General features: G+C 41.4%; 1 protein-coding gene across 1 annotated transcript; it reads left to right on the top strand.

Annotated features, from left to right (window-relative positions):
• Window positions 1–9352: 9352 nt before the first annotated feature.
• Window positions 9353–10349, top strand: gpr185a (G protein-coupled receptor 185 a; the record flags this gene model as incomplete). The annotated part of the gene is made up of 1 exon (XM_080848438.1): window positions 9353–10349. Exon 1 carries the CDS (start codon window positions 9369–9371, stop codon window positions 10347–10349), a length of 981 nt encoding a protein of 326 aa, XP_080704564.1. The 5' UTR covers window positions 9353–9368.
• Between the last annotated feature and the right edge of the window lie 5123 nt (window positions 10350–15472).

Below are 15472 nucleotides of genomic sequence, written 5' to 3'. Positions count from 1 at the left end.
AAAATCTCTCAATCTTGTTATCAGCGCAGTGATGCAGCGTGCGTAAATGCTACAGTTGGCTGAATTACAGGCAACAAATGAGAGAACACGTCCGCCCTTCTTTCTGTGCGTTTGACATATGAGTGGGTGTTCACTATGGCAACAGTTACCTGTACATCCACAGAGGGATAGAGAGGGAGAGAGAAAGAGAGAGAAAGAGAGAGAGAGAGAGAGAGAGAGAGAGAGAGATGCAGGAATTTTGAGAATTCAGAGTTCCCCAAACCATATTTAGTAAGGAAATAAGATTTTGAAAGTCATGTTGAAAGAAAAGCAGAAGGATATTGCATGGAATGCCAATCTAAGGTACAGAGTGAAATGGAGTTGGGCCTGAAGTTATGAAACTAAAACAAGCATGATAGATATAGTGTCGAAACATGACAAGTGGAGCAGTATGGCAAGTTGTGACACATTTACATTTACTTGATATCTGATGGTTTGACTAAGTTTACCTTTGTGTTGACTTACTTGTATGAATTATGTGTAATGTATGTAAGTATACCTGCTGTGTGAAATAACTAAAGCTGATAACTGATTAAGTTAAAGGAGACGTGTCTGAAAAAGATTGGTTTACCGAAGGTAAGCGATATTTTTACATTCGTGTTCTTTCATTGATTTACTTGTTTCCTGTAAGCAGTATATGGGGCTGATCAGAGATTATGGTCTTCGTAGTTTTTTTTGCATTCACCGTCTCAGAACATTGCATTGTAATGTAAATTTCCTGAACAGTGAACTATGTGCCCTCTTCCCCTCCCTTAAACCACACAATATCTAGTCATTTCCTCTTTTGTTAGTTACAGTGTGTTTCCGCCTTTTGTTCCCGTCAACATAAATGCACATATTCAGGTCCACACAGAAACACAGAGATGCACACAGAACCACAAACACATGCAAACATAACGCACTCAGATAAGACACAAATCTGACAATCAGGTGTTGGATTCAGCACTACTGACTTCATCATAATTTTTTTTTTTTTAATCCAATCTAAATGAAGTTGCAAGATACAATAGCAAAATTTCAGCACTTGGCCAGAAGACCTCCAGTATGCATTGCAGTTGCCAGCTTGATCAGATTCTTATCTTACATTCAGTTGGAAAATGGGACAGCCATCCCAGATGAGCAACTGTGTGTTTTAACCAGCGTTTCTCTACCGAGAGACAGTGAGAGGTTTGAAGAGTTTAAAACAAACACGCAGAAGCCCAAAGCACAAGGCAACTTCACAGACCATTGAAGCTGGCAGTGAGGCTTTAAAATAAATAATGATACAAAAAAACATCTGACTGGCCTCCCAATCTAAACCAAGAGAAGACCCCTGGGAGGAATAAGGAGCAGTGAGAACTGCCAGAGGGGTGGGTCAGCTTTAGGATTGTTTTGCTCTGCAGTGTCCCCGTAGTAAACACACAGTATAGCAGCTGCCAGAGGAGGAGTGACATAACACTTTATACTTAACTCTTATTTGAGATGGAGACCTGCACACGTATGAGCACACGCAGTTTTCAAGAAATGGAGGAATAATAAATGCGCTTGCTTAAAATTTAAAATGGTACTGGTTTGCGTGCCCACAAGATTTGATTATCCTTGAGCAGAGAGGTTTCTCAGAATAGCCCACCTTGTATTTCATGCATATTATCACCATACCAGGTTTTTATGGGCAGAGTACTTCTGGAAGATTCAACACATATACCGAATATCTGCATAAAAGGAATAACGGCAAACACCTAACCCTCCCCCCCCAAAAAAATCAATTCAGACACAACCACTTGATTACATCCACACATATGCATATACATCATAATATTAGCTTAATTACCTGCGCTATTTGCTAATACGTTTCTGTAAACAATTCCATACACGCATGCACTACAGCTGATGAGTTGACATGGGATTGAAAGTTAAGGGACACCAAATAAACCAATCAAGATGACATCATGAAAAGAATGACATCATTTGGTAACAAACCTTAAATGAACGTACGTACATGAGAACCAGCAGGGAGAATAAACAACAGCATAGCTCACAGATGCCAATCCCATTGACATGAAGAGAGAGAAAATGCAACAGGAAAAGAAATCTGTGAGTCCAACTCAAGTGCCAAGTATGGAGAAAAAATAGATAGGTTTGAAGCAGAGGGGCTTCAGAGACACATCTGACAGGGTTGAAAGAGATGAGCCACCGAATGACAACAAGGACAAATCGAACGACAGGAAACACCAATGGCTGTGTTTCTCGACACACCAGCGAGCCCCCCTGCCAACCTTACCTTGCTGCTGGCCACCGAGACTCAAAATGTGCCTTCTGATGCAGATCCCTCCAGACGCATTCACACACTCACACACACACATACACAAACATGCTCTGCTCTGCTCTGCACTGCACTCTCTCTCTCTCTCTCACTGTCCCTCACTCACATAGCCCCTTGCTCTAGCCCAGCACATTCATATGCTGTTACCATGACGATAGGAAGTGGGCTGTTCGCTTCCTCTCTGAGTTCAAGTTCGTTGGATGTTGAGAAATGGAGAGGGTGAGAGAGGGATGTAGAGTAAGACAGAGAGAGAAAGAGAGAGAGAAAGGGAGGGAGGGAGGGAGTAAGACAGAGGTAGAGAGAGAGTAGATTACATAAGCCTGATCCTCTGGGAGAAAAGACAGAAAACAGTGGTGCTGTGATCGCCAGGAAGAACATGCATGTTCAGTATTTATGAACCTGACGGAACTGCCTCAATATCACCATCAGCAGAAATGACAACTGGATATACTAAAATAATACTATATGATTAAATGATAAATCTCGGGTATCGGATCCAAATTGTCCATAATAACCACACTGCACTGACAGAAACAGTGAAACAAAGGAAACAGCTGAATCAAAAAGAAAAATACTATAAAACCAGTTACATTTTCATGTCTAATTGAGTATCTCAATGACGTATGAATATGTGAATGAAACTGCAATCTATGATGAGAAAGATGTTGTTATATATCATGGGGCTTTAATGGACACACTACTGTGCTGTGTTGCACTTTTGTTCACCTAAAAATGGTGTGCCATACTGTGTGTGCAGCGTTTCAAAATATAACAAAACCATACCCTAACACAACCTCTGTCTGTCATTATGTGTGTACTGACATATATTAAGTACTTAACAGTCAAATGTTGTGCACCTACACACACACATACTGAACACCCCCCCCCCACACACACACAGAGACCCATGCACACAACCTCTACTACACACTACACACTGCACTACATGCAGGGCGTGTTGGCAATTACTGGGTGAAATATTGAGGATCTGATACCAGGGTGTATTCTGGGTCACCTCTGATAGTCGCAGCTCAGCAACATCTGAAATGTTTATGACCCCGAATCTACTCAGCCACAACAACAGCTGCGTGGTTCAAGACGAGTGTGTCCAAGTGTGTGTGTGTGTATGTGTCTGTCTGTCCATGTGTAGGTGTGTGTCTAGGTGTATGTATGTGTGTGTGTGTGTGTCTACTATAATGTAGACCACAATAGATGCTCAGACTGTGTGTGTGAGAGAGATTAAATGGAGAGATAGAAGAACAAGAGAGAGAGAGAGAAGTGTGAAGAAAAGAGCAAGAGAGGTGGAAACAGGTCTACCCTGTTATGTTGAGCAATATGTCCTGCTACTGTGTGAAATAGAAAAAAAAACACGCCTGACCACAACACGCTTGCCAAAAAAAAAGCAATATTGGATATTACATAATCCAGTTATGCAACTAACCTATCTCATGTATACATACATTTGCTCACACATTACAACCTGAGTGTTGAGATAGATCCCTCTGCTCTCTTTAACCAGAGAACCTCGACAGTGAGCGCTCAAGACGTGTTTATAAGGGCTACTCCACATTAGTTATGGAGAAGAGCCAGAAGGACTCATTTCATGTAAATTTCGTCTTGACCAGAGCCGTTAGCAACGGTCCTTTGAGGCTATATTTGTGTGGGTTTGAAGTGTGTGTTCTGGATTAACATGAAGCCTACCATCAGGGTGGAGTAAAAGCTGTGTTTAGATATAAGGTTCTTGCTAACGAAAGCTAAAAGCCAAACACCTGGAGTTACAATGGATACAGCATTACATGTGGTACTGTTTTCTGGCAAGGGTACTATCGTTTATTGGCAGGGTTGTGTAAGCTTTTGTTTTATCAGGTTGTTCAATTGATTTTAGTCTGATTTCACACACACAATAGAATATTGATTTTATCCCGTTTTACATAAACATATTGCTCTGTCGTCTGTTTTTTTTCTGGCCATCATAGACAAGAATTACCACACTAGCCTCATCAATTATTCACAGCTCCTCTTCTCTGGTGGAGTCATTTGAGGGAGGCATTTCAGAGAGCGCAGCGTAGGCGTCCGTTTACCTGCCTGCAGCAGCTTGGATTCCCAGGGTCCTTTTCTCTGGTGTTGGGGAACCTGGGGTGCCTTGTGCCACCCCCTGCAGACTGGGGGGCGAGACGGCTCTGTGTGTCCTCTTCTCAGGTCCCAATGGAAGACCCGTACGCCACACACACACACTCATACACACACACACACACACACACACACACACACACACACACACACACACACACACACACACACACACACACACACACACACACACACACACACACACACACACACACAAATATACATGCATACACCCCCCACCCCAATATACACACATACACACACACACAAATACAAATACACACACACACACACAGATACATACATGCATTTGCATTCACACGTGCACACACACACACACACACGCACACACGCACATGCACACACAAGCATTCTACAGATACTCCCACACCTCGACCCCTCCCACACAGCACCCTGTACACACCAAACCATGAATACCAGCTCCACCCTAAACACAGAGGAAGCACATGGGCTTTTACATGAACAGAAAACCAAACAAGAAAAAACATGACAAAGGGGTGTGGTGAGGTCACAAGCACCATGACAACTGAAGAGTACCAACTCTCATTAGTAGCACTTACATTCATGTTTTAGGTGGTGCTCTTGCCTGCTGTGACAGCTGACTGCAGCTTCTTCAATAGAAAAAAGAAGAAGTGGGAGGAAATTTCACAAAACCACCCAACAACCTGTTTTTGAGAAGAAAAAGGAAGAAAAAAAGAACAAGGACAAGAAACTTAACCAACATTGCAACACACTTATAGTATGTAGGCTGAACCGAGTGTGGGAGACACTGTGGTTTTAACAGCCACATTGTGAGTCCTTAGAGTTATATGAATAATGTGTGCCTGTGAGCTACTGCATTATAACAACATTGTATCTCTGCCCCCTGCAGTTCTACCACAATGGTATCTCAGACACTTACAGTACAATTCGAATATTACATAACCTTCAGTCCCTTTTCCTTAACAGAGAGAACTGCAAGTTAGTGTGCTCATTTACTGCATTGGAAATGCTATTTCATATTCCAACATTTGTATAAATCTTACATTGATCAACTGGGATCAATATACAAGATGGATATCTATCACACTTTGACCTTTGCCAGATCATAAGGCATTTCCCATGTGTTTCCATGTGCATGTTCCATTTTTGTTTATCCCATGGTATTTTTTTTGATACCAGAGGCTTTTTTTTATCACTGTTAGATGTTAAGAAGAACATCATCTTTCATACACGTGATGTGATGGCATCCAACCGCAATGGACACATTGCAAGTGAAGTCAGTACTAAATTGGTGCACAATTGGAAAGACAGCCAGGCAAGTCAACAATACAGCAATAAATACACAATGTCACCTCATTTCACCCGAACTAAACCACCACATTGTGTCTTAAACGTCTTCGCCTTTGCCATGTCCAGTAATCAACTCGTGTCTTCTCACTCGTGTCTTCTAGTGCAATGTATTTGAGTGATGCAAGCATTTGGAGTTGAGGCCAGTGGGCGACTAACTTAACTTCCGAGATTCGTTTGAAGGGATTCTATATTGTTTGCTTACTCACAAACCAAATATATAAGTCAAGACATAAAGACTACAAAAAGGTGACTAATTCTACTAGCCGTGAAGTGACTTTAATAACTGCAGCCACTCCCTGAGAGTAGGGATGGTAACGCAAGCTCTAATCCGGATAAATCGTCTCCCCAAGACCTAAAACCAAGGCGGAATGAAGAAATCGCGCCATCTGCTGGCCAGTATAAAATACAGTGTGTTTACACTTAACTGCAGAGCACGACCTAAAGCTTAATGGATCTATGTTATATTCTAGCTTTCATCTGAAGCTGTGAATTTAACACAGAATATCCTGCCATATGGCACTCTTAAATTACAAGTTCAACCCTGGTATTCATCATATCAGTGGATCTCACAGAAGAACATAATTCAAACTACTTAAATCTGTATGTACATATGAGCACAAAACTGAACTGTGAAGTACCATCAACAAATAGTTAAAACGCAGTACTTACCTATATAACACACCACTGCCTTTTCCTTGTCAACAATGCATTGCACTCATTACACACCCTAATTAATTATTTAGGCTCATCATGGAGACGATAGCTCTTTTAAAAAGATTTGTGCCACCACTTTGGATGGATCTTAGCCTTAACACTGAAATAGTCTGCTCAGTCATAGCTAGTGCACATGACAATTTTACAAACTGCCATTATGGATATCTTATTTATATTGTACAGCATAATGAGTGGTTTTGTTTGCTTTGCACAGAATATGCAGTGTGAATGGGTTATTATGTCACTGTTTTCCACCTCAATGAGTGATCATCACAGAGCCAGTAGGCTGGCAGTAAACACATTAATTGTATAGGTCACCCGTGTTTTATTTATTGGGGAGTACACAGGGCATGATGAATCTTAAGGTAAAGCCATTAATTCTAACTGATAAGCTAACAATAGTGAACTTTGATGGTAAAATAAAAAAGATGTTCGGCCCAAACATGATGGCATTATCTTAAAATATGCAGAAAAAAAGGATGTCAGTGTTTCATGCTTACCTCTATCCCCACTCCTTTCCCCGCTACAGTTTACGATGAAAACAAAATTATTGGCAGACAAAGTTTGGCATCTTTTTGGAAGCTTACTGATTGGACAATACTGTCCAATTTTTTTATTACAGATTACAGGACCAAAAATAGTCCCCAGGGTCTGTTTTTTTAAACCATCCATAAAAAGCATTTATCAGAAACTCCTATGAGCTATGAGCAGCTATTTCATTTACTGCTGAAGTGACAGATGCTATACTAGTAATGCTATTTTCATTCTGATATGTTTAGATTCACATAGCTTAACCCTTCTCTGGTAAGGAGCATGACCTGTGTCAGGGGTTTCAGATGGAAGTTTTTGTTTGACAAGCTTTTCCCCAGCTCAGCTTCTGAAGTTGGTCAAGATGAACCTCGACCTTCTCCACTGTGATGAGGTGCATTAATCTTTGGCCTATCAGAAAAGATCAAAGTGCATGCTCCTTCCTGGAAATAGATAAACATCCAGGAGGGATACGTGTGAAGGCAATGAAGTGCAATACAGTAGGTTTTCTTACAACTGCCACAAGTTAAGATATTGTTTGAAATCACCAAACCATCAATCAGTGATCAATAAATGAGCATCCCCTGGATGAAGTATTAACATATCAGAAATAGTTGTTTTACAAAGATATCTTTTTATTCGTTGCACGGTACTTGAAATTATGATACTCTACCTGAATTAACCTGGATTTGCTGTAATGGTTTAAGGGATTTTCCTAAAGAAAGCGTAAAAGTAATGTAAACTGTCCCAGTAGGCTAAGGCATCTTCAGTGTCCTAACTAAAAGCCATACATAGGTGACATGGTATTCACTCCTGACTAATCAAAATGCATGCACCAAATTATGTTAGAATTTCGCATATGGTCCAGAAGACCAGAACCTACTAAAATGATCTGTGAATGAATGAGATTGAGCAAGCCAATGGTCCTAGGGAGTGTTTACTCGGAATGTTTCCTAAAGAGTCTCTTGACATTTCAACAAGGTCTTCAAATTAGTTAATTCGTTTGTGACAACAAAGACAGTGATAGCTGTGTCATTAGCAACATTGTTGGCCACATATTACCTGGGAAAAAACACTATTATGCCTTTGTATTGCAGTATTCACAGTCTTTTTTTGACTGATCGATATTGCTAGGCTCAGTCGTCAGTATTATCCTCTATATCTCTCAGGACATGCCGAAGATCACAGGCTGTGAATTACCCAGCCGCTCAAGAATGGGGAGAACATTTGACGTCAATTGTGAGATGCAACCTCAGGACCAATGGGGTAGGCACAACCAAGAGACACAGACCGCAGACTGCCAATATCCTCAGTCTAGCGACAGCTCAAGGCTGTACGCTCCTCCAGTGAGAAAGAGATGAAAATAGCATTAATATCAGTTGATACAACAACGGGGAAAAGACGTGGTTTGAAGGGATAAGGTGGCGGTGATTTGTTTCGATCCGCCTCCGTGGGCGCTCTCTCTCTCTCTCTTTCTCCCCATTTCTTTGCGACTCCATCTTCCTTCCAAGAGGTTGTCACGGAATGCACAGGGGTTTCTTTGAAAGACCGTCATTTCGCTACTTGATGGGAGTGACATGGAGACTCACGCGGCAGCTCTGGTTGGTGACAAGCTTTCATGTCTTCGTGAATGTTCTGCTCTGTTTTACCAGTGTAAAAACATTACCTCTAGTATCCTATATTTAGATATAGATAACCTATAACGTCAATTATTGTAATGTTATTATTATCATAAGTATGGTTATTATAATAATAATAATAATAATAATGATAATAATAATTATATTACAAATAATAAACCGGGGAGAATATGTATAGAATGCATCAGGACGATCAATGACAGAGCCCCCACAGGTCTCTGCTTGGGCTTGACGGTGGGCTATAAATGGATATACAGATTCCAACAATAGAATGGCGTTGGACTTGGTGAACCCTCAAAGTTGACGTTCCTGATTCGCTATTTTTGTCTGTGCAATCCACCTATTAAATGTGTCGGGGCTCAGTTTGCCACTGGTGTGAGCATTTCTCAAGACTTTCATTGGCCATTACCAGATTTTCCAATTCGCCCGTTTTCTGACAGAGAATGCATGCAGCTCTAGTTGATGTCTCTTTCTGGAATCTCTTCATAAAACGTGATCAGGGAAAATATGAGTCTACAAATCAGTCAGACGTTAGGCAAAAAGCTCTTGTATTCTGAAGCTAGTGTTTCTCTAATATCTTTTTCTCCCCCCCACCTCTCCGTCCCTCCCTCTCTACCCCCCTCCAACCTTTTACAGCAATGATTCACTCTCATGCCGCAACAATGAGTAACCAACTCCACAACACCTCTTCGTTGATCTTCAGTGTGGAAGAGAGTGGCAACGACTCTCTCACCCTCACGACTGAGCTGCAGCCGCAACCGCTCGCCGTAAACCCCTGGGACGTTGTCGTGTGTGTGGCAGGGACGCTGGTGTCCTTCGAGAATGCGGTGGTGATAGCCTTAATAGTTTACACACCCACGCTGCGAGGGCCCATGTTTGTGCTCATCGGTTGCCTAGCCTTCGCAGACCTGCTCGCCGGCCTGAGCTTGATCGTGAATTTCGTCGTCATCTACATGCTGGACACCGGGCTGGTGACGCTTCTGTCCGCTGGACTTCTCATCACCGCTTTCTCTGCCTCCGTGCTTACCATCTTGGCTATCACCGTGGACCGGTATCTGTCGCTCTACAACGCACTCACTTATAACACGGAGCGCACGTTGTGTTTCACCTACTTCACCCTTGTGCTTATATGGCTGACTAGCGCCGCTCTGGGCTCGCTACCGGTCCTAGGCTGGAACTGCTTGGAGGAAGAAGCCACTTGCAGCATCTGCTGGCCCGTCAACAAAAACAACGCCGCAACACTGGCGGTTACCTTTCTTCTTGTCTTTGCGCTCATTCTGCAACTGTACCTGCAGATCTGTAAGATTGCGTTCCGGCACGCTCAACAAATAGCGGTGCAGCACCACTTTATGACTACCTCTCACGCCTCCTCCACCACCAAGGGGGTGTCTACCCTTTCCATCATCCTTGGGACGTTTGCAGTCTGTTGGATCCCTTTCGCCATGTACTCCCTGGTGGCAGACGGCAGGTATCCTGCCATCTACGCGTATGCCACCGCGCTCCCAGCCATTTGCCACTCATTCATAAACCCCATCATATACGCATTCAGAAACCCAGACATCCAACGGTCTTTAAAGCTAGCCTGTTGCGGATGCCTGCCCCCCAGTTTCACCATGCGACCGAGGACACCAAGTGATGTGTAGATATTTAGCCTGTTCTAAAAAGCACATATACTCATAATGATCCATGTATTGTAACTGGAAAAAAAAATGAATGGAATGGTCTGGTTATATTTAAAATTGCATTTTATTGTTAAGATTTAACGTCTTCATGCACCAGATCAACCTTTTTAATTTTGTAATTTGCATACTTCCTATTGTGCACCATATAGGGGACATGGGAAATGTTTCTTGATTTTAATGTACGCTGTCTTCTCAGGGCCCAAGGAAAGCCCTAGGTTTGTGATGAATGTAATTTGGACTTCCATTGTTGGTGTAGTTGGTGGTCAGTACACATATCACTGTGAACAGAGATGCACATTAATTTGCTTTTGTCATCACACGTAGATATTTTTCCACAGGTGATTTTATTCTTTAGGCTATTGGTGAAAACACGATGGTCTGTGTCATAAGTGGTAAGACATTGTAGGATCAAAATGTCTTTTCGTGGGAAAACAACAACAAAAACTAAAGTAATAATAGGCCCTAGTCAGATCACAAAATTTGATGTAACCTAACCTCTGACTATTGGAGTGGAGAACCAAGACCCAACGAGACATGTTTAAGCACCATGGACAGCGGATTGCGCATAGGGAGCACACGAGGCCTAGATGTTGAGTATTCCCCTCACACTGAGGATAGCTGGCGAGAAACTAGCAAGGAAGTGCCAGATGCAGCAGTCCTGATCAATAATTCATAGTTAAGGGATGGAACAACTCATTCGCAGCCTGACTAAAACAGCTTAAAACGTAGTCAGGCAGTGTCACCAAATGCATATTTCACAAGTTTTGCACAATAATTGGCGATCATACCAATCTCTGGTGAAACGGTCGAAGTGCTTCACGTGAACACTGGTCTGAGCAAAGATTGCTACGTGCGCACATTTTCTATATATATTAAACTAAGTTGTACATCGAAAATTACGAGTATAATTACTGTCATGTATTGGCCTTTTTACATGTTAGGCTGGCCTGGCAATCACTGAATCATCATTGCCCGGTTCTATATTGCAAGATGCATTGCAAAATGTGTTCTTGGGCCTATCTTGAACTGATGGATTAAAAAAAAAAAACTGATGGATTTTCAATTTAGATTACTTGTATTTGTAAAAGCATACAATAGCACTATCTTATAAGGAAGTTTCTTTGAGGATAAACTCAACAGAGCTATGATTTCTAACAATATAATTTTGGTTTGTTTGTACCTATTTGTAGCATAGTTTTATACTGTCTTTATATTTTTAATGATAATTGAATGACACTTATGCACAGAACCAATGGCCACGTGGTGAGAATATAAAATGTCAATACTTGGTCCAACACAAAACCAAACGGAATGTTTTGTTTTGCCTTATCTACTGTCACTGGCAATAATCTACTGTGGAGCCTGTGTGTTACTGATATACTAATCTTGAAAAAAGATAAATGTAATCTTTGTTAATAATGTACTTTGATGTTTAGAGCAACTGTGTCAATGAAGATGTGCAGTTTTCTCGTGTCAAAAACATTTTTTGGCAGTGAATCTGATATACTTGAAGATTTTGTATTTTTTATTTTTTAGGTACTTGTATGCCAAACTAGCTATGACTTAAAACTCCATTGTTCGCTTCGTAATGGTGCATCATTGCATACATGTCTTAATGAGCTTGACTTGTCAGATTGTCTGTTCACTGCAACATAGGCTAACAAGATGTCTGCTGATATGCTGTAATCTCTCACTATTTTGTCATTTCTATCCAGTCATGTCCATGACAGGTTATGTGACAGTTTCAAGTGAAGTGTTGCCATAACTTGTGCAGACCAAGTACCTCTTAACGTCATCATATGCTTAAACTTACATGTGGCAGGTACTGTATAAGGTGATGGTTCAAACAACTTGGTAACAAAAGGATTCAAAACATGCAGTGCATTTTAATGCCCATCTACCAAGGCTTAGATATCATGGATGTGACACCTTTCTTTGTATTTCACTTGATATTTAACCAAGGAACTTCAATGTATCTCACTGCATTGAGCTCAAAGTGTATGTAATGAATGATTGTTTACATAAAAGAAAACTAGATTGCAGAGTCAATGTGTGGCTATACGTGTTTGTCTATATTAAGCATGATGCAATGCATAACTCATTTGCAGAGTGAAGAACTACGCACTAGACTGAGATTATTGTGTGTAGCTCTTTTAAACGATATCAGGTTTTCAAGATGGATTCTTGAAAATACATTCCTTGCTATTTTGTGCTGGACTTATCACCCACCTTGTTATTTAAACAGACAAATGCAACTTAACTAACAACATTTGACGCCCATTAGACCCATAGCTTAATCAAGCCCCTCCTCAAACTGACCACCCAGGTTGAGGGCTCTCTGAGTGAAAACAGTGCCACCGGTATAGAACCGTGGCTGTTTGTCAGCTGATGCACGGCGGGCACGATGATGGCACAGTCGCTTCCTGGCCGGCTTTGGGCTGAACAGATGGAGACTCAGTGATGGAGGCAGAGCGTGACGTCACAGGCGTGGAGAGGTTGGGGGGGGATGGGGGGTGGGGATGGGTCCAGGGGAGACAAACAGGATTCGGCACGGCTTCTTTCCCTGTCTGGAACTCCGACTCTGATTTAGCATGGGAGGGGTTGGGCAAAAAAATAAATAACCCAACCCTAGGTCATTTCAAAGACAACCACCTCGCTTCCTCTCTGCAAGATACACAGACATACACACAAACACATGCACACACCCATACGCACATGTGCAAGATCACACTCGCACACACAAACAAATCTCATTGTCCACTTGTGTCCTGGAGAAATGAAAATGATAAGTGTTTGATTATGTTCTACATCAGTAGATTCAACTCAAGATCCTTATGTCTTTGCTAATCATTTTCACCCTGTGTGTCATTTCAAGGTTCCTTTAAAGGTGTCTGCTGTGTTCCAACATGCGCTCTGCCTGGCGTGTATCTAATGTTAGACATTTGCACGGGGTCCTGTACAACATCAGTGTTCTCCGTATAGATAAAAGGTTAATTAATCCCTCCTGCAGGTCTACCCATAGGAGGCCCCTGCTGTTGAGGAAGGCCAGATGGCCCTGAATCTGGAGTGCTGAGAATAAGGGAAGAATACAAACAAACAAATCAGCATCGGATAGGTGTACAGCAGCATTAGGGAAACGTGTCTAAATGCTTGTGATACACAGCTATTACAAAAACGAAATGAATTAGTTTAAACGGATGATATGAAAAAGTCAACAATTTCTATCTTTTCATTTTTATTCATTTTAATACATGCATATTGATTGAAAGCATATCTGATTCCATGTGATATGTCGTTTGATACGTACAGTATATGCCCAAGTTCCTTGTACAAGCAGTGTTACAAAAAATCTATACAACAATGGATTGTAAAACACATCAATACTGTACTTTATAAATCACAAGACCAATGACTCTTCATCAGAGACTCTGTCATATGACAGATGCAGGGCCCTATCTTTTGTACTCAGGGTACATTTCACATTTCAGTCAAAGGTACTAAAAATGGCCAATGTGTAGCTTTCAAGTTAATAAAGTGTTTCGGCACAAAATGCAAATCAAACAAAGGAAAGAGGCATAGAGATCTGTAACACACAAATACACACTAATGCATATAAGGAGACAAACACACATATGCTCTCTCACACACACACACACATCCATCCACACACACATTGGAATCATTTGGGATCAGAACTACTGTCTACACAGTATATGCTTGAAGGGAAAAAATAAACTATCACAGAAGTAATAAAAGAACATGGCAACGTATTCCCCACACAGTTACTATCCACCTTATTTTTTAGTTAATAAAAAATAACAACAAAGGAGTTTACTCACTGTCAGTAAGGGTTTCAATATTCACCACAACACCGTCAACAACAGAGCAAAAGAACAAATGAAAAAGCCTTTTGTTATTAAGAAAAACAGTAGATATCGAAGTGCTTGGCTCACTGCTACAGTATGGGTTAGGCAGCAGTCAACCCTACTAATCACTGTGTGTTACATAAAAGCCAAAGGGTTGCTGAGCCAATCTACTGCTTCTTCCATCCAACATTACCACTTGCAGCACACCATCAACAACGGGGAGACGTCAGAGAAGTCCAAATTAAATGGTCTGAAAGGCCTGAATCATCTGATATACTCATTACCTTTGATCAAATCTTGTTTATGTGAGCTAAGGCAGCTATATTGTAAATAAACGTCTCGGTTACTTACGTAACCTCGGTTCCTTAAGAACGGAACAAGATATAACAACGGGACTTGACCTAGTGTCATGGACCGTTCAAAATCTTTGAACAGTCACTAGGTAAAGTCCCGTTGTTATATCGCAGTTCTGCGATAAGGAACTGCATTTTGTCATTTAAACCACACTGGCCTGATGCTAGTGAGATATTAATAATTTTACACAAATCTGAATGTATGTCTTCTTATTCAGTAGATATTTTACTGAAATAATTCTGATTAAGGCTGCAGTATGATCTGGAAATTAAATATTAATACACAAGGCCACTGGGCCATTTATTTTGCACTTTCCACTCCCAATAGGTAGAGACCATCATCCAGCAAGAGCAGGTGTGGCATATGAGAAGCTTCCCTGGCACACAGTATTGTCAAGAGGACACCCAGTGTTTGAGGTATATGTACTATGGATATGAAATCACCTATTTGGTTTCCACGGAATGTGAGAGGTGGCCTCTAAACGTCCAGCAATGCACTGGTGCTGCGACTACAACCACAACTGCGACTGCACTAGACTTCTTACAGATGGATCTGACTGAGACTGCTGCATGCAACAGACTAATGGACTATTCACAAAGGGTGCGAAGCCCACCCATCTGCCACAGCAGAGAGGCCCAGAAATGCAATTAAATACTATTTAAGCACAGGCCTCTTTCTCTCAGCTCAGCAAAATACTCTTCTCCATCATGATCTTGTCTGTCTTGATTTCCACTGTAGATAATCACCCTTGTGAAGGGCGTATATTATCCTAGTTAAAGAGAAGACAATACAAAGGAGACGTTATAATAATAATGCTAGGGCTGAAGGGATTCGAGTTTGACAGATTTCTGCTGTGCTAGCCAA

The sequence above is a fragment of the Sprattus sprattus genome (assembly GCF_963457725.1).
Source record: "Sprattus sprattus genome assembly, chromosome: 1".
Lineage (NCBI taxonomy): Eukaryota > Metazoa > Chordata > Actinopteri > Clupeiformes > Clupeidae > Sprattus > Sprattus sprattus.
Note: the sequence above shows the minus strand (reverse complement) of the source record. Positions and strands in the feature narration are given on the sequence as shown.